General features: G+C 42.7%; 1 protein-coding gene across 2 annotated transcripts in view; it reads left to right on the forward strand.

Moving 5' to 3' along the window:
• Window positions 1-12,481, forward strand: part of SLC22A23 (solute carrier family 22 member 23) — a 174,862-nt gene extending 162,381 nt beyond the window's left edge. For both annotated transcript variants that reach the window (XM_065399714.1, XM_065399716.1), the window contains 2 exons: window positions 78-201; window positions 12,133-12,481. In XM_065399714.1, the coding sequence (XP_065255786.1) occupies window positions 78-201; window positions 12,133-12,481 (473 nt within the window). The remainder of the gene's footprint in view (window positions 1-77; window positions 202-12,132) is intronic.
• The last annotated feature ends 8,464 nt before the right edge of the window (window positions 12,482-20,945 follow it).

Genomic DNA, 20,945 nt, shown 5'->3' on the forward strand with positions numbered 1-20,945 from the left:
ATTCTTGTTTTATTTCTTGGGGACCATATACTGATTGTGCTGAGCTCAATTTCCATGTGCATGTGTCTGTCTGACAGGTATGAGTGACAGCGTCAAGGACAAATTCTCTACTGCATTTTCCATTGTGGGTATGTTTTCTTCGCATGCTGTTGGAAGTCTTAGTGTTTTCTTCTGTGCTGAAATCACACCAACAGTAATAAGGTAAGACCTCCAAACTTCCCACCTTGGGGTGGGGAACCAGTTCAGATGTCCTTACTTTATTAATCATTTTATTGTGTAATGCATACTTTTATTTATGCAAGGTGAAATCTCTAATAATCTGATACTGTCCAACGGACTCTGGGATGTTCTGTAGTTTGAGCAGTCTCTTGGGAGCTACTTTGCATATAAATAAATAGAGATTTATTTACATTGCTTCAGACAGTTTCACCCTTTCTCCCATCATGATAATTCAATATTTTAATTAACAACTTGGATGATGGAGTGAAGAGAATGCTTATAAAATTTGCGGATGACACCTAGCTGGGAGAGGTTGAAAGCACTTTGGGGGACAGGATTAGAATTCAAAAATATCTTGCTAAATTGGACAATTGGTCTGACATCAGTAAGATGAAATTCAATAAGATGAGTGCAAAGTACTTCACTTAGGAAGTAAAAATCAAACACACACATACAAAATGGGAATAACTGGCTAGCCAGTAGTATTGCAGAAAAGGATCTGGGGGTTCTCCGTGTCCACCAAGGGTAGGACAAGAAGTAATCATCTCTGTTTGCAGCAAGGAAGATTTAGGTTAGATATTAGGGGAAATTGTCTAATTATAAGGGTTGTTAAGTACTGGAATAGTTTACCAAGGGAGGCTGTGGAATCCCCATCATTGAAGGTTTTAAAGAACAGGTTAGACAAACAACTAGGTGTAGGCATATTTTATCCTGACTCAGCATGGGGGGATTGGCTAGATGACCTCTTGAAGTACCTTCCAGCCTTACTTTTCTATGATTCTTTAATTATGAACAATACTTTTTACATTAAGAATCGCATGAGGCGTTGTAGCTATAATTTGGTTTGATCTCCAGTTCTTCCACTGTGTTGTGCTTCAGTTTTCTTGCGGGCTGTGAAATGATTGTGTGCATGCTAAAAAGTGAAGCCTGTGCTTATGTGCTTTGCTGAATCGGAGTATAACAATTAAATTATGCTGTTGCCACTTGGTTTAATAAAAAGTACCTCTCAGTATCCCCAGGGGTTTGTGAAAGTAGTAAACACATGCATGCATAGGTGCCAACTTTTACTTTTCCCCGGGGGTGCTCCACTTCCTCTCTGTCTGAGGCCCCGCCCCCACTCTGCTCCTCCCCTCAAGGCGCCACCCCCACTCTGCCTCTTCCTGGCCCTGCCCTGCCCCCTCCCTGAGGCACCACCTTTGCTCTGCCTCTTCCTCCCCCTCTGCACCTCCCTCCCCCAAAGCCTCACCATCGCTCCACCTCTTCCCGCTCTCACTCCGCCCCCTCCCCGAGGCCCCCGCCCACCCGCTGCTTGCTGGTCTCTGCCCTCCCTCCACCCCATTCCGAGCTGCCGAACAGCTGTGGCTGGTGGGTGCTGAGCACCCACTATTTTTTTCCCCATGGATGCTCCAGCCCCGGAGCACCCACGAGTAAGCGCCTGTGCATGCATGCATCTCAAGTCTGCACCCAGGCCATTGAGAGAAAAGTTTATGCTGGCCCTGTGTCTGTGTTCTAAAGGGGGAATAGGCACAAGCAGCCCTGCTTCCGTCCAGTGAAAGCTGCATCCAAAATTCAGTGGCAGGTTGGTGAAGAAAAGAGGGGGGCAACCAGTGCAGGTAGCAGTGATAACAGCCCCAGAGGTGATGTCAGTGGAACTGCACCTTTCAAAGGTGTATCATTTCCCTCTGCATTCATCCCCTCTCCTCCAGCGCGAGTGGTAGCATTATGCCTTTCAAAGGCCGTTCAGTGGTCTGCCTCTCCCCTCACCTCCCCAACACAGGCCTATCTTAAAGGAATCAAATATTTGCCCTAAATATGGCCTTTGATATCCTTGATAATAGTGAAAATGGGAAGGTAGGGTCTTTTCTGGGAATTTTCCCAGCCATTTCTTTGCAATATCAGTTTCCATTTCATTTATTCACTTCTTATAACAGCATAATCTCATGCACTGTACATAGACTGCATTTGTACGTTCTGGATAACAGTTGCAATAGTGCCAAAATGATTTAGGTGTTTTAGGTCCCATTGACTTTCAATTGGATTTAGGCTCTTTAAAAAGGGAAGGCGGGAAGGGGGGGGGGGGTGGGCGGAGAAGAGAGAGAGAAAAAACTTTCCAAAGTGAAATGTCCTTACAATATTTTGTCATCTGTGTAGCAAAGGGTCAAACCTTTCCTTTTTTAATTCAGTGTGTTTTTTCCAGCTGTGTGGCTTGAGGTACATATTTCACAGATGACCTCATTTTGGCAGGGGAAGCTATTAGTGGTAGAGAAGAGTGTGTAAGCTAGTTTGAATCATTACTAGCTTTTGCTTGCGAAGCAAAACTCACCTGAAGCAAAACTCACCTTTTGTTTGCTATCATAACTATGAAAGGGTTATTTTAGGACATCATTACAATAGGTTGTGTTCTCTAGTTAGTTTTTCCTAAGTTACAGATGAAAATGTTTGAACCTTAGTTATTTTTCTCACAAGAGATGATAAAGTGAAAAAGATTTTCTAGTTATTCATGAAATTAAAAATTTAAAGGGATACATCAACATGTAATCAAGTCCAGTTATTTTTTTTAAAGTTGTTTCAGGAACTGTGACTGTTTTTTTACTCTTTGCTGATTTTTATGGTTTTACAATAGATTTTTCTTTTTTTAAATTTTCTCCCTGTTATGTGAAAGAACTAAACAGAGAGGGAACTGACCAACTGAATGACTATGCAGAACAAACAGCTAAATGTTGTCAAATGCACAAAGCAAACCAAAAATGTCCTTTTCCTCTAATCCCACACCAAAGGTTCTTAAGCAAAGTAAGCAGTCATGGGATAAGTGGAAAGGTCCTCTCAGGGATCAGTAACTGGTTAAAAGACAGGGAACAAAGGGTAGGAATAACTGGCCAGTTTTCACAGTGGAGAGAGGTAAATAGCAGGGTCCCCCAAGGATCTGTACTGGGACCTGTGCTGTTCACACCCTTTTCCAGATCATTTATAAATACATTGAACAGTGACGTGGCAAAATTGGCAGATGATACAAAATTACCCAAGAAAGTTAAACCCAAAGATGACTGTGAAAAGGGATCTCACAAAACTGGGTGACAGGGCAACAAAATGGCAGATGAAATTCAATGTTTATAAGTGCAAAGTAGCACACATTGGAAAACATAATCCCAACTACACATACAAAATGATGGGGTCAAAATTAGCTGTTACTACTCAAGAAACAAACCTTGGAATCATCATGGATATTTCTCTGAAAACATCTGCTCAATGTGCAGTGTCAGTCAAAAAAGCGAACAAAATGTTAGGAACTAGTAGGGAAGGGATAGATAATAAAAGAGGGATGCAACTCTCATGCTCTGGTTTTGACTGCCAGAAGCTGGGACTGGACAGTTCTGTCCATTTCCTCTGACGCATCTGGCACTGGCCACTGTCAGGATACTGGATGAACTGTTGCTCTGAGCCAGTATGACCGTTCTTCTATTCTTAACACATTTCAGACAGAAGTGTGATTGCTAAGCTGATGCTATGCCTTTGCTCTGGTGTCATGAAATAGGCATCTGGCCACTTCTCCCTCATGCCCTTTACAGGGCAATTGTCTTTATTAAATACCACCCATAATGCATTGCATTTTGGCAGAGCATCTTATTTTCAGGACTTGACCTATGCTCAACTGATGCTCCAATCAGAGTCTTGTGGGAGGGCATAGTAAGGGAATTGGGGGAGTCACTGGGTTTTTCAAACTAATTCTTTATTCATATTTTGTTTGTGAGAAAAAATAGTATCAATATTAAGGTGCTTACAAGTAGGTTGGCTGTTGTGTGATTGCTACCATGACAATCAATAGCATTTGTCAGCACTTCTACACTGTTTTTAAAAAGCAAAAGGTCGTTTTTGAATAGCCCCAACATCAGGTTCCAAGAATTTATCTTTTCCTGCTAGAATCTACAATATATGTTCCAGAGACATAAAGACTCCCAGGAATAACACAAATATTTATTGTTGAGACCCTTATTACCCTGACATCTTAATGCTGGTCAGCCCTGATTTCATACTGCTAAGCACTAAAGCATCATTGAAGAGTTCTAATTCCTTGTGCCAAGGAGTTCATTAAAAAGCTCCTTTCAAACACTGAACTAAAGCACTAAATGAAGCTGAAAATCCTCCTCCAATAAGCATGATGACCGAGCCAGTGAGGGTTGTGCTACTTACCAAAGAGACCAAGATTTTAGAAAGAAGTTGATTGGGGAGACTGTTTTGTTTTTCTCCCTTCTTCCCCTCCCCCGCCAGTTTCTAAAAGATGGAGAACCGTACCTGTTGTTAGGCCCCTGGGGATAGGGAGTAACTATGTATTGCTTGGCCTTGCATTGCTAATTTTTCTGTTAGTTTGTGTACTGCTTTCCCCTCCCTACTGATAGCAGCAGTGAAGAGAAAAGGTATGTGGGAAGAATAGTGGGGATTTTAGCCATCAGCCACTGCCACCGATGGCTCTAACTTCCCAGTGGAGATGAGGGGAGATTGCGGAGGTTAAAATCAAATAATCACATCAGGATTCTAAATCACAGCACTTCACACAGTGGAGTAAGACTGGGGCTCTAAGGCTCAACCGCAATATGAATAAATAATCTTTTCAATAATTGAAGGGGTTTTTTGTTCTCTGCCCCATTGTCACATCAGACCACTTGCATTAGAAAGGGTCAAACACTTGAGAAAAACTAAGGTGGGATTAAAATTGCTCTTTTGTGCTTCTAAATATTATAGAGAGGTGCAAGCCATATTCCTGGGTTTAGTTTCACTTCAGTGAAGCATTTCTGAGATAATATTTTACTATTGTTATTTTAAACTCCTACTAGTAACGTGTTCTAGTGATGTTTAAAACTCTAGTAGACTAGGAAAAGTTCTAAAATATGAATAGGGAAACCTTTAAAGACTACAAATTTTGAACCAGGCTCTTTCAACATTTACACCATTGAAGATTACAAGAGCAGTTTTACAGTCTTCTAAATGATCCTCTTGTACTGTTCTCACTCTTATTAGCTTACATAAATGTGAGCAAAGCCTACTCTCTAGTGGTAACACAGAGAATGGCAGAAGTCAAATACAGTAGCTGCTTTCTTAAGATCTGATATGATGTAATATAATCTTCGGAGGATATAAATTAATTAAGACTGAAAAAGCCACATGAGGAAGCTATTTTACAAATTGAGAAATTGAGGAAGAGGTTTGATTTATCCAAGGTGTTGCAGTGTGTCCATTTCAGACGCCCAAACCACAGCTTGAAACACTAGGCCGTAGTCGATTAATATTCGTGTTAGAGAAAATTGAAACAAAAAACTGCACTGTCACATCTTAGGAAACTTCTTGAGTGAGGAAGAACAATATCTAGGAATCGAGCACCCCAGAAAAGTTCTAAATCCTGCCCGCTGTCATACCACGCATGAGAAAGAAAAGTGAACTACAGAAGTGTGCTGCACTTTGAAACACAGTTGTTTCATTGCTTCACTCATGTGCGTCTATTGTACAAATGTTGAATTGTCATTATTTTATATTATAAAAAAATTCAGCAAAAGATAAATAGTATAGTGTTTTCAAGCATTAATAGTGCTCCCTGATTTTGTTTCTAGTATACATAGTGCAACCTACAGTGAGAGAATATCTCTCTGACTTCAACTACAGTGCTATCTGACACACAATGAACATAAAATTGTGCCTTCTCCCTTAGTTTTCCTTGTGATGCATTTAAATGCCTTTAAAATCCAGGTGAGCATTTTTTTCCAGTCTTTGAGGTACAATATTGAATAGATGAGGGGTTCTCAAACTGGGGGTCATGACCCCTCAGGGGGTTGCAAGGTGGTTCTGTGGGGGTCACGAGCTGTCAGCCTTGAGCCCACATTAAATTAAATTTTAATTAACCCCCTTGTTTTTAATTTTCTTTGGGGGGGGGCATGTCTCACTCAGAGACTTCCTGTGTGAAAGGGGTCACCAATACAAAGAAAGTTTGAGAACCACTGACTCTGTGGGCCTGATTCCCCATTGCCCTGCCCCTAGCGTAGTCATGTGCACCAGTACAAAATGAGCATCTCATGCTGCTGTGGTAGAATTTTACACTAATCTTTGCACTAATGTAAATGACTGAACAATGTGCAGGGCAAAGGAGAATCAGCCCTTTGTCACAATTGCACCAATTTGGGACATGATCCAGCTAGTACGTCTGTATTTGAATACCTAGTCCTGTGGGACTGCCCATGCAAGTATAAATTCATAAAGTTACTTAAGTGTGATGGGGATTTAATTGCAGAAACAATAGACTTAGGTGGGTTTTAATTTTTCAGTGAAAAGTTAGCTAAAGCTTAATGCCAGATCCCAAAATTTCTACTGCCATCACAAAATCCGGCAAACCCTGCAAAAATCCAGTTTCTTCTGTAAAACCTGGGGAAACCACCCTTTGTCTCTGTGAAATGAAAGCTAGATAATTAAACATTGCAAGGAGGGATTGCTTTGCTCTTGTCTGCTGGTCTGAGCAGCACATTTTTGATGTCCTACACTTGCTGCACTTAAGCAGCCAAGCTGTAAATCAATGGATACTGAAAAGATCAGGGATATGGGGATTAGCTTTTGAGCAAGATGGCTGGTGGTCAGAGAAAATCTAGAAGTCAGAGATTTATAGTGCTGGGTTTGATTTATATCATACTGTATAACCTATATAATGGTAATAAAAAGTATAGCAGTGCAGATTACCACTGAATTTGAAGTTTTAGTTGTGTGGAAAAGGGAGGAAATTGAGCACCGGGAGGACTGGAACATGTTGACTCGCAGGAAAGTACTGTCTGTGCACCAAGGAAGCAGAATTTAAATGTAATGGGGCAATATGCAGGTTTCAGGCCTTGAAAGGGTACCACAGAGAGCGTTATGGGTCCTGAGATCATCATGCTGCTGCAGTAGTGGAGTCCCACAGACACGGAAGCTGTGGCTGACAGGTGACTGAGTTCTGTGCTAAGAATGAGGGTGAGGGAGCACAGCAGAGAAAAGTGCAAAAGAAAATTGGAGGTACTGGGAAACCTGCTCCTGGGTCTCAAGGCAGGGGACAGATGAGCCCTATCCAGTAGCCTGAGGGAGAACTTAAAGTTGTTGTTGCTGCATTGAGCACCCATTGTAAGGTGAAACCAGTCCTGGGAACAACTGCTGAGGGTCAAAGCTGCTGTTAGAGGCCTTGGCTACACTGGCGCTGTACAGCGCTGCAACTTGCTGCGCTCAGGGGTGTGAAAAAACACCCCCCTGAGCGCAGTGAGTACAGCGCTGTAAAGCGCCAGTGTAATCAGAGCCTGCAGTGCTGCACACTCGCTCGCAGCGCTGCACGCTATTCCCCTCGGAGAGGTGGAGTACATACAGCGCTGCGAGAACTCTCTCACAGCGCTGGCGGCGCGACTACACTCGCGCTTCGCAGCGCTGCCGCGGCAGCGATGTCAAGTCCAGAGTGTAGCCAAGGCCAGAGAAAAGTGCCTGAGGGAATCCATCTGCATCTGGAACAGCCATTCTACCCAGACTGTAGGGCTGGAATTTTCAAATGGGCCTAAGGGGTTTGTTCTGATTTGCAGACATGCTGAGCATTCACAGCTGCACTTGAAGTCAGTGGGAGCTGTGCTTTGAAGATATGAAGTGCTGTGTACGGATAATTATTCTGAAAGATCAGGTCCTAAGTGTCTCAGATTGGGCAACCAAAATTAGTGTATACTTTTTATCTTAATCTCTCTGCATAGGTGGCAGCCCCCCTATCAGCTCTCCCTCCTCTCCCAGTGCCTCCTACCCGCTGGGCAGCCCTACCCAATCAGCACCTCCTCCTCCCTCCCCAGGCCTCCTGCCCACTGCAATCAGCTGTTTCATGGCATACAGGAGGCTCTGGTGGGGAGGGAGCGGAACTGGGCAGGCAGAGGTGGAGCGGGAGGTGGGAAGAGGTGGGGCAGGAAGAGATGTGGTGGGGGTGGGGCCTTGAGGGAAGGGGTGGAGTGGGGGCAGGGCCTGGGGCAGAGCCGAGGGTCCAGCACCCCCCAGCACATTGGAAAGTCGGCACCTGTGTTTCTCTGTGCCGTAATTCCCCATCACTAAAATGAGGATAATGACCCACCCCACCTCACAAGGGTGTTGTGATTTATTTTCACAACATTTAATGTTTGTGGAGCCCTCAGATAGCCTTGTGATGAGCGCTATAGAAAAGCCCATGAGGAAATTTAAAATGGTCTTCAGAGCTGGGTTTGAATAGGGAGGAGTGGCCCATACACTGAACAGTGAGGAGAAAACAAAATTTTGAAGAGCTGCTCATTCAGTGAGCACTATCATTCTGTGCAATGAGTGAGGCAGGGGTACTATGAAAACAATAAAATGTGATCATGTAATTCATGACTGTAACATAATGATTACACAAAAAGGGACCGAATTAAGGTTGCCCAGGTACCTTTAATTCTGATATTTCCTAACCTCTGAGTATTTGACTTTGCAACCTAAATAGGGTTTATTTTACGGTGTTTTTGTGTGTGTAATCTAAGGTGTGTAATCACATCTACCACAAAGACTTAAGTCGAGTTATATTAGGTCAACTTACAGCCATTGGTGCATGTCTAAACTACTCTCCTTTCGATCAGTGGTGCATGTCCTCACCAGGAGCACTTCCACCGACCTAAGAGGGGCAGTGTGGGGAGCTGAGAGCCTGGTCTCTCTGCTCTGCTGGTAACTCCTTGCTGGAAGCCTGGCTGCCCCACAGGCTCCTGGGCTCCCAGCAGACTGCTCCCCACCCCGGCTCCCTGTTCCCTGCCGGGAGTGTGGTCCATCTGCCCAGGGCTTCTCGCCCCAGCTCCCAGGCTGGAGAGCTGGGCTCTAGCTGGAGCTGTGAAATTGACAAGAGAGCTAACAGACAAAGTAAGTAATGCAGTGTGTACAGACACTGTGTCTCCCTAACTACATCGACATAGCGCTATGCCTCTCATGGAGGTGGAGTTATTATGTCAGTGTAGTAGGGCACTTAGGCATGGTCTACACTGGGGGGGGGAGAGGGGGGATTGATCTAAGTTACGCAACTTCAGCTACGTGAATAACATAGCTGAAGTTGATGTACTTAGATCTACTTACTGTGGTGTCTTCACTGCAGTAAGTTGATGGCTGCTGCTCTCCCGTCGACTCCGCCTGCGCCTCTCGCCTTGGTGGAGTACCGGAGTCGATGGGAGAGTGCTGGGTGGTCGATTTATCGCCTCTAGACTAGACTGGATCGATCACTGCCCGTCGATCCAGCGGGTAATGTAGACAAGCCCTTACATCAGCAGGATAAAGCTGTAGTGTAGACACTGACATAATTAAGTCGACAGAAGCTGCCTTACATCAATCTAACAGTGTAGTGTATACCAGGCCTAAGTATATGCCAGTGTTCGTTATACTTTAATGAATTATTTATAACAATGGTTTGGCTTAATAAATGTACCTCTTTGTAATCTCAAAACATTTCAGAAATGCTAATTAACGTTCACAACACCCTTGGTAGGTATTATCTCCATGTTTCAGATAACTTTGCTCTGCCTCAACTTCCCTACGTGACTCGCCCAAAATCTCAGTCACGAACAACTCTTGATTTCCTGTCCCCTGTTCTGACCACTAGACAGTGCTCTTTAAAAAAAAAAAAAAAAAAAAAAAAAAAAAATCAATATTTTCTGACTGTCCAAGTATTTGCCTCCAACAGCACAGCGTTTTATAGAAAAGGGATTTCAGAACCTAGTATTTCTTATAGCAGATCAAATCTAATATCATGTCTCCATCAGTGGCCCATATAAAATACTGCAGAGGCAGCAAAAGCCCTCCCCTACACTGAATAATGCACCTGTTATTTGTTACTGGGCTTTCTTTGGTCTTGTCTAAGGCTTTGTCTTCACTACCCGCCGATCCGGCGGGTAGCAATCGGTTTTTCGGGGATCGACTTACCGCGTCTAGTCAAGACGCGGTAAAATCGATCCCTGATCGCTCTGCCGTCGACTCCGGAAATCCACCTCGGCAGGAGGCGGCAGCGGAGTCGGCGGCAGCGCGGCAGCGGTCGACTTTCCCGCGTCCTCACCGCTAGGTAAGCCGACCTAAAATACGCAACTTCAGCTACGGTATTCACGTAGCTGAAGTTGCGTATCTTAGGTCGGAACCCCGCTGCAGTGTAGACCTAGCCTTAACTAGAGATATTTATCATGCTAAGGGAAGTGTGGTTTCTGTAGCATGATTGGACATGTCTACATGGGGGAAAATTCTAGAGATTTTTACACACACAAGTTGTACCACTTGAATTATAATGGGTACAGCCTCACCACCCCACCCCCTTCTTGTGGACAAAGGTATGCTGGTATAAAGGTATTTTTTTATAGTAGATTTCAAACTGCTTTACAAAGGAGGTCACTATAGAGTCGTAGACTTATGGCCCGAAGGGACCATCAAATCATCTTGATTGACCTGCACATCACAAGCCGTTAACCTCACCCAGTTGTCACTACAATGAGCTGAATAACCTGCATTAGACTGAATTATTCCATCCCTCCAGATACTATTGTGTGCCATAGGCAGAGAATAGAGGGACTGAGGTGCGCCAATGCCTGAGGCTCCTGCAATGGCAGGGAATTGATTTGGTGAGATACCATTATCCCCATTGTACAGATGAGGAGACTGAGACACGGAGAAGTTAAGTGAAGTTCCCAAAATCACCCAGCAGGCCAGTACCATAGCTGTGTGTAATCAGGCCTGTGTTTAAAATAATTTAGAGCCATAGTGTGGACTAAGTATAGACTGGCCTGACCCACTTTTAATGAAACGCTGTCAAGATCACATTGGACTCTGGTTCTGTAAAAGCAGGGCAGACTGCCTTAAATCATCTAATCTGGTCTACACGATGGCTCTAATAGGGTTAAAACCAGTTAGAAAATTTCCACAGCACAGAGATGCCCATTGTGACCACGCACAACAATGCTCCAGGTACTTGACGTGTGTGAAATACGGCGTGGATTAGACTTGCTTTCAGTAGGGCCAAGCGTTAGTTTAGGCTGAACCATTTCAGCCTGCATCAGTTTAGTGACAGTGTGGGCAGCACTGAATCGGTTCAGACTTAAGCCGTTCAAGTAGTCCCCCTACCCCTGTCCCACAGTGCACAGGAGACCTTTCAGAATCTGCTGGAATCCATCATTGCTGGAAGCTGTGCTGGGAATTGCGGCTCAGGTACCTGGAGAGCATTGCAAGTGAGAAAGTTTATAACAGCTCTGGGGTGAGCCTGGGCCAAAGGAGCAACAGTTCAAACGTGAACGTGGACACGCTAAGAGTATGTCTATACTACCCGCCGGATCGGCGGGCAGCAATCAATCCAATGGGGGTTGATTTATCACGTCTAGTCTAGACGTGATAAATCGACCCCCGAGGCTCTCCCGTTGACTCCTGTACTCCACTGCCACGAGAGGCGCAGGCAGAGTCAACGGGGGAGCGGCAGCAGTCAACTCACCACAGTGAAGACACCGTGGTGAGTATGTCTAAGTACGTCGACTTCAGCTACGTTATTCACATAGCTGAAGTTGCGTAACTTAGATGGATCCCGCATGCCGCCCACCCTACCCCCTCCCCCACCCCGCCCAGTGTAGCCCAGGCCTGAGCCATCTGCACTTCATGCGGGGCAGTTCAGTTAGGAATGGATCAGGTGGCTGGTATAGGCACAGTGGTCATGTTTTGAGAATGAGGATGTAAGCTTTGCTGACCTCTGCAGCCAGTGCTTGGGTAATGTCCTCATTTTACATACTGCTCCGCTCTTTGTGAAGTAACTTTGATTCCAGAAAATAAACCAAAAGGAAAGTTTTCAATCTTTCGCTGAAGTGTTGTTTGAAAAAAAAAAAATACATAGCTGCTATATTCTGTATGTGTTGAGACTGTTTGTCTTTGTAGGGGAGGTGGACTCGGACTTGTCCTGGCCAGTGCAGGCTTTGGTATGCTGACTGCACCTATAATGGAGCTTCATAACCAGAAAGGCTACTTTCTGCACCATGTGATCTTTGCCTGCTGTACGCTCATTTGCATCATCTGTATTCTTCTCTTGCCGGAGAGCAAGAACCAAAACCTGCCTGAGAACATCCCAGACGGCGAACACTACACCAGGAAGCCCCTCCTGCCACACAAGAAAGGGGAGCAGCCCCTGCTTCTGACAAACTCTGAACTCAAGGATTACTCTGGCCTCCACGATTCGTCAGCTGTGGGCGACGGGGTGTCCGAGAATACCACTGCCAATGGGATGTAACTGGGCAGATTTTTTTATTTTATTTTATTTTTTGGGGAGAAGGAGCACTTTGGGTGGGGGCATTTTGCACGGGTTTGCAGACCAGTAATGGAACAGATGGATACATGGGGGAATTCAGCTCTGCTGCTAAAGCCACTTATTGTAGGAATCTTCAACTGGTGTACAAATTACTTTTGAAAAGGTTATGGGGGGAAATAACGCATCTGAGAAAAGAACTGGCCGGAGATAACCCTTCCAAACTTTCTTTTCCTGGAATTAAATGTTTATATTTATTTTGATTATCATTTTAAAGAAGCACTTTACTCCCTTTTCATTGATCACATGAATGAAGCCATCTTATTTCAGGAGGTGCAGCCATTCCAAAAAAGAAATGGTGTGATGTGTTTTGTTTTCATTTTTGTTTTTGTGTTTTGTTAAAGGAAAGAGGTATCTCTGCTGCAAAGCTGAATCCACTGAAACTTAGGCTAGAGCAACATTAGTTCTGCCTGTCTAGAAAGTCAAATCCCCCAGGTTGCCTGCTCTGTTTGTACAAACAACAAAAAACCTGTTGAGTCAAACTCTGGCTGCGTTTTATTTAGTGTAAATTAGGTTTTGATAGTGTCCCCATATGTATTTAAAAGTTATTTTCTAAATTAGAGTTGTTTTTTTACTGTAGTTAAAGCAGTCAGCAAAATACTACACAAACTAGCTTAGTTTTTCAATCAGGATCAGCCTTCTACATTTTAAATATCACATTCAGCTCTTAGAGATTTCCTGCAAGTGATTAATAATAATATAAACAACTGAAATGAGTTGACCACCAGTGGTAAAATTAGGTTTACCAAGAATGGTTTTAACTAACAGGAGGTTCAATATCTGTATCCTAGTGTTCCAGAGAATATTTTTGGTTAAAGGAGACAAAATGTAGGAGTATTGGCTACAATCTGAATTGCTTACTCCAAAAGGAAGTTTAGCTGAAATTTCCACTAGTACAAGAGCTGTGACATTGCATGCCCTAACTGTTTAAAGCCTGTTCTTATTTAAATTTATTTTATTAGAATAAAAGGGAATGAATTGATTATTTGAATAAATACTGAAGATGGGGGGGGAAAAAGAAAGGGCTGTTTAAAATGTTACTTAAATAGAGGTCAAGAGGGCACTCCCTATGAAATGGGTCATCTTTAATTATACGTTTTTAAAACCTCCTGCCCAAGCCAGAATTGTGATTACTATATATTTTGCTGTCTCCTGTTTGCTATTTCTGACCCAAGAATTTACAATGAACTGCCACCTTAATCCCACCAAAAATGTGCTCTTGTAGACTCTCCCTTTAAAAAAAAAAAAAAAAAAAAAAAGTACTATAGGATCACTTGTTTGATTAAAGTAATTTAAAATGCCTCTGCTTAGTAAAGTAAGAAGCAAATCTTTCATTTATTGTAAAGATGGCTACTTGATAATAGCCAGGTGACCTCCTCCTTCCAGTCCCCAAGCCAGCAACGGATTTGCATTGGCCATCAGATTTTGATTCTTGTTGTGTGAATGTCTTACGGATCTAGTTAATACAAGAACATTCTGAGCTTAAAAGCTTTTTTGCATCATTAACAATCCCCCCACCGCTACCTTCCTTACCTTATTCACTCAGGCCATGCATTTTTGATTTGCCCAGTGGTACAGCCATTTAAATGAACAGAGCAGCAGGATATGTAATGTTGTATTGAGCATCCATATGATTGCCACTTTGTTTGATGGACATCTTGCATTCATAGGCATGGAAAGGCTAATCTGCACTTTCCTCTTCTTCCCTACCCCTTCTTTTGCTCTATATATTGTCTGTTAACTACTGTACCTACTACTTACATCCTCCATTAGGCTGCCTTTGTCCTCTTGTAACCCACACAAAATCAGCAAGACTGTGAGTAGTGTAGTAAGCTACACAGCCGCAGATGCTGATGAGTGCAAGAGGACGAGCAGGCCTGGAGAAGTGACAAAGATTGTTGTGGTTGGAAAATCAATGTTGTCCTAAAGCTGCTAACTTTTGTACAGAGGATGTGGACATTTAGGTTCTTTTTGAGCCACGTAAGAAACACTGGACCAGTTGATGGTAATTTTGCCTGGAGTTACGCTATTGTTTTCACCTTAGTTAGACTTGCTGTGACAGCAACAGACCAATTTTTCTTACACTCTCTAAACATCTCTAGTTACTGTACGGTTTGAAAGTGGCCACCTCTCCTTCGTTTTGTTCTGCGTTCAGATTTTTGCAGTCTGCATTCACCTCGAAAATAAGGCCTTTCGGTTTGTGCAGTATTCATGTGCCAAATTTGTGTAATACCTTTTGCCTTTTATATGAAGCTTGTTACAAGCCACATATCAGGAAAAGTGGGTTTATATCAAAATCTAGAAAGTAAAACAAATAATAATCCAGGGAGGGGGGCCTTGACACAGGAGAGCAATAGAGAGAGCAGAGGATTGTTTGAAATCGGGCATGCACACAGACTCAGAGCTGTTACGCAGCACCTTGCAATCCATATACCATAGAACCGCTTTTTAGTTCATGGTCTCTGTGCAAATATACTCAGGCTACAGTACAAATCATGTAGACCTTTCACAAGCCTATTAGACGGATTGCATTTAGCACTGTTATGGTCCTGGTGTGTCATTGCTGTTGTCCACAGCACTTTATAGTTTCCTATTCTGGTGTTTGCTCTTTCATTACAAACAGTCCCAGGAAAAAGAACTGTTTAAACATATCAGCCTATTTATATAAGAAATAAATACATTAGGTGACAGGAGCACTTGGCAATTTTTGTGAAATTTACTTTTGTATTTTGTTTTGTTTTTTAATTTGCCTGAGATGAGGCATTTGGTACTAGTCCTTTTGAAATGAGGTCCCAACACCTATGGTTTGCTTGGCTCAGTCATGGCCAAAACATTAAGTAATAGTCTGTCTCGGTAGCTCTGTTATAGCTCATTTGAGAGGATGAAAGCCTGTTTTTTAAAAAGATATTACACTCCACAAAAGCTGATGGCTATCTGAGGCTGGAAAGTTTCTGGGGAGAGACAGACAGGTACTAAATGATACAGCAGGGCAGGAGGCTATAAACAAACATCAGTTTCCTAGTGTGTTCTGTCCGGTTCTTTGTACAGTTGGGTACTGTGGCAGTTTTTTAACAACTGTCTGTCAAGCTATAAGCTTCTCAATCCTGGTTCTCCACAGCGCAAAGGAAACATTTTTCTCAGATGACTACTGTTCCCAGCCAATGCAACAAGGAAAGCATTCAAAGCTTTGCTGTCCATTTAGGCCCATTTCTTTCCATGAGTCCTCAGTTATTCCAGCCCACTAGTGGGGTTTTTAGTTACCATTTAAGGGATGTGTTTTGTTTTTTGTTTTTAGAATTTTTAAACAAAATGTGAAAATGGCATTACACTTGATCATTTTATGGGGTGTTTTTTTCAGCAATGTTTCTGTTGCCAAACACACTGAAAATAGATAAGACGAGGAAAACCATGTAATCTCTTTGCCACTTTTGAAGAATGTTGTTTTGGTTAAGCAGGGTTTTTTTGTTTTGTTTTGGTTTTGTTTTGTTTTAACATGGAAGTATTTTTCTTAAATGATGCCACTTCCTGGAGCCAAATGCTAAAGATCACCAAATTGGAAGCAGAAGTGCCATTAAATGAACTCTGTGAATGTCAAGTCAAATTGCACCTGTAGTTAGCACATAAAGACAACACTTAAGTGCGGGTTGATCTCCCACACTTTAACTTAAAAAAAAATTAATCCTCATTTTAATTGTATTGTGTGAAATGTCTTGGGAAAGGAGTACAGTGTGTTTATGTCTAGTGGGTGAGACTTCCCTCCCTCCCCTCAGTTTCTGATGAAGTTTTATTAAAGAATCGTGTTACTGTATGTTTTGATCATGAGTAGTCTGGTGGTGCTTATTCATAGCACAAGCTTAAATCAAGTACTGAAAACAGTCTTACAAGCTAAATGTCTGCATGATGTTACATCTGTTGTACCTACTGAAAAACTTTGTATGTAAATGTACAGAAATAAAAAGGTGTTGCCCCATTAGCATACTTCCTTTTGAATGTCTTTCTTGCATTCAGTGCGATGAATGTTCAAGCTGTGCTTTCAAAAATACCCCAGCTACTGAAGAAGTTTAATGAAATTTTTAAAACCTCCCATAACAGCACTAACCCCTTTTTATTTAAAAAACAAAAAACAAAAAAAAATACAGATTCTCTAACTAAGGGTACTTCAGCCACCAGTTGCCGCCTTAAGGTTGTCCTTCAAGGAAGAGGATATGTTGCAGCTGAAGCAGTTCTGCTGCTCAACTACAAGTTCCATTTGCAGAAAAAACTCAGCAGGATCCATGGGCCTGGGACTCAGAAAACCAAGATTCTATTTCTGATTTGCTGCGCAACCTCAGGCAAGTCATTTCACTCATCTGTGCCTGTTTCTCCTCCCACCCTTCATCTGTCTTGTCTGTTTAGACCAGGGGTTGGCAACCTTTCAGAAGTGCTGTGCCAAGTCTTCATTTATTCACTCTAATTTAAGGTTTCGCGTGCCAGTAATACATTTGAATGTTTTTAGAAGGTCTCTTTCTGTAAGTCTATAATATCTAATAAACTATTGTTGTATGTAAAGTAAATAAGGTTTTTAAAATGTTTAAGAAGCTTCATTTAAAATTAAATTTAAAATGCAGTGCCGCCAGGACCGGTGGCCAGGACCTGGGCAGTGTGAGTGCCACTGAAAATCAGCTCGCGTGCCGCAGGTTGCTTATCCCTGGTTAAGACTGTAAGCTCTTCAGGACAGAGGACTGTCTCTTACTATCTCTTTGCACAGTGCCTCTATGCTCTACTGTAAACTTACTATTGCTAATAAAATTGATCTCTTCTGGGTTCTAGAGTCCACGTGGAAGGAACCTTGAAAAGAAGATTGCCAAACAGTGCTGACTTGAGTTGGGGATAGACAAAGCATCCTTTTACAATAGGTTATTTCTGGGATCTAGCTGTATATAGTAAGTAACATTTTCTGCCTTCATAATTTTAGACAAGCCTTGATCCAAAAGGAGCCCAACCTAGGTTGTTCTCCCCACTCCTACTGAATTTGGCTAAAATAGCAAGGCAATAATATTGTTTACCTTAGATGGCTACTAACCCAGAGGTCAGGTCAGCTGACTCTGCGTGTCTGTGTCTCGAGATGTCATCCAGTGCCTTAGTCAAACCTGAGAAGACAGCTGGCTTTAGGAAGATGAAGACCACATACAGTTTGACAGCTTTGGTTTTAGTATCACTGACATATGCTATGAGGTTTGGGGAACCTTGATTGGTGATTGCATTGTCACCTATACTATTGATGCGTGCATTCATTCACCCTGATTTCACAGAGGCTAGGAGCTGCTGCTTTTACATCAGGAAAGCTGATTTAGTACATTTCATTTAGTTTTCCGATGCCTATATTGCCTGATTTCCTCAGTATATTATTGCCGTTTCCTGGCAAGGAAAACGGCAACTCATCCTTCTCACTTGCCTGAGGCAAGTGAGGTTGACACCATGACCCAAATTGTCATGAGTGTTCTGCTGAGTGAAACTGAGACACAGTTTACATGTAGACTCATGCTGCATTTATGTAGCATTAGGGCCATATTTATCCCTTCCCCCAATAGGACTAGAGAAAAAGGAGCCTTGCCACATCTGTTGTGCATATTGCACAAGACCCAGGGACAACCGCAGTCTCTGCACTTGTAGGAACACAAGGACAGCTCACTGCAGGGCCACACGTTGCTCCAGAGAGGGTGGGGTGGTCCAACCTTCCTCAACTAGCCAGGGAGCACCTTGCACTATCCAAAGGTATGCTTCAGCACACATGCTCCTACCTGAACCCGGGGGGTAGGGCGAGGATGCGCTAAGAAGGGAAAGTACGAGAGACCATCTCTCTGAGCTCCCCTGGGGCGGTGCTGGCTCCATACTATGCCACTGTGAGGCAGTATACGCCAGTGGTTAGGGCACAGGACTGGGAGTCAGGAGATATGGGTTCTGTTCCTGGCTTTGACACTGACCTGCTGTCTGACATCTTGCAAATCATTTCATCCCTCTGACCTTTTGTCTTGTCTATTGAAGATTTTTAAGGTCTGAGGTACGGGCTGTCTGATTGTGTGTGTGTATAGTGCCATGGCTACACTCAGTTGGGGCCACAAGGTGGTGCTACTGTCATACAATTAGTTAAATCATATTGACTCCAACTCTGGCTAATTATCATAATTTAACCATTAGAGTATATGCTCTTGAGCAGAATTCACATGCTGTGTGGCCAGCAAAACAATGCTTGATGAAGTTGGAGTTTGAACTGTTCTGTCTAAAATGCATTGCTGAGAGAAACAAGTGGTGAATGGTGACCAGGGAATGAGACCACCTGGCATAGTGCATACATACACAACAGGAGAGTTAAGGCTGCCGAGCTGAACTCCGTTTCCAAGATTGTCAATAAAATCTCAACCTTAGCTCTGAATTAACACAGCTTTTGGTTTTTTGCGCAAGTGTTACTCATCTCTGACTCATACTTAGCTTGTGATCCACTGTAACCCCCAGATCCCTTTCCAAGGCAGTCATTTCCCATTTTGTATGTGTGCAACTGATTGTTCCTTCCTAAGTGGAGTATTTTGCATTTGTCCTCCTTGAATTTCATCCTCTTTACTTCAGACTATTTCTCTAGTTTGTCCAGATCATTTTGAATTCTAATCCTGTCCTCCAAAGCCCTTGCAACCCCTCCCAGTTTGGTATTGTTCACAAACTTTATAAGTGTACTCTTGAAGCCATTATCTAAATCATTGATGAAATATTGAACAGAAGCTGACCACCCCACTCAATATGTCCTTCCAGCTAGACTGTGAGCCACTCATAACTACTCTCTGGGAATCGTTTTCCAAGCAGTTAAGCACCCACCTTATAGTAGCTCCATCTAGGCTGTATTTCCCTAGTTTGTTTATGAAAAGGTCATGTGAGACAGTATCAAAAGTCTTACTAAAATCAAGATATACATCTACCACTTCCCCCTATCCACAAGGCTTGTTACCTTGTCAAAGAAAGCTATTAGGTTGGTTTGACATAATTTGTTCTCGATGCAGTTACTTATCACCTTATTATCTTGTAGGTGTTTGCAAATTGATTACTTGTTCCATTATCTTTCCAGATACTGAAGTTAAGATGACTGGTCTGTAATTCCCTGGGTTCAACCGAGGCCAGGTGAAAGCATAGGTGTTGGTCCTTACCTTTATACTTTTATTGTAGAAACAGGGGTTGGCAACAGATATTATGTATTATAATTTATTTATCAAAACAACGCAGAGCAGAGGCTAGATATAACCAGAGGCTGAAGTTGTATTCTCGAAAGAAGCATTATTTGCTATATCTACTTTTTAACTAGTGACCATGAAGCCATAAGAAACTAGGCTGAGATGGCTTTTCTGGAGCCTGCCAGCTTCTTTGTTTCCAGTGAGCTACTATAGCTGCATTAATAATATTTTATACTTACAGGAGAGACTTTCCATGCAATCCAGTGTGAGGTTTGTTACTTTACAGATGGGGAAACAGGTTATGCAACTTCCTCACTGTCACAGAGCAAGTCGGGTTGGATGAAAATAGAATTCGTGTCTCCTGACCTTCAGTGCCCCCCTGTTTAATCGTGAGACAATTCTGCCTTTGTGCTACTAGAACTTAAACCCTCAGGCTTTTTTAGATAAGATTCTCATACACTACTTCAGAAAACTCCCTTTTAATAATAACAGCTTGCACGTGTATAGCATCTTTCACTTAAGGATTTGAAACTGTTATTTAAGCTTTGAGAGATAACATAAGCCCCAGAGGGCTCAGTGAAGGGAAAGAGGAAAATATCCTAATTTCCAGTCCATTCAGCATATTAACAACAATCACTGGGAATAAAGACTCATCTCTACAGGCACCAGGTTTCCACTGGTCCTTTACAAATGCCTGTGTAGAGTTACTTATTCCAGTGCCCTTAATGTCAAACTACCCCATTGTATTTTCCTCACTTCACAAGTGAAGCGCTACTCTGAAGAGTGTAAAAGTGGCAGTGTGGTGGTCCATGGCTATTGCATCTAACTGATTTCTTCATCAAATGTGCTCAATTTACATGTAAGATAGGCCTCTGTACCTACCAGCCCAACCAACTCCGCCTAGACTCTGAAAGTGCTTTCCTGCACCTGCATTATCAGCAGTAATTGTAACAGTTTTATAATCCAAACTATGCCCTTAGTTAATCTGTTGATGGAACAAAATCCTGCAAACTGTGTTGGCGCTGCACGACTAACAGGAAAACATCACTAACGGCAGCAGACAAGACTGGTTACATAGTGCATATATACTGAGTAAGAAAGCACACTTGAGGGCCAAACATTTTTTTTCCTTTTCAGTGGAAAATTCCTTCCCCTTTGGAAAACAAATTCCTGCCATTCTCCCACCATGAAAG

Source organism: Emys orbicularis, chromosome 2 (genome assembly GCF_028017835.1).
Source record: "Emys orbicularis isolate rEmyOrb1 chromosome 2, rEmyOrb1.hap1, whole genome shotgun sequence".
In the NCBI taxonomy this organism is placed as follows: domain Eukaryota; kingdom Metazoa; phylum Chordata; order Testudines; family Emydidae; genus Emys; species Emys orbicularis.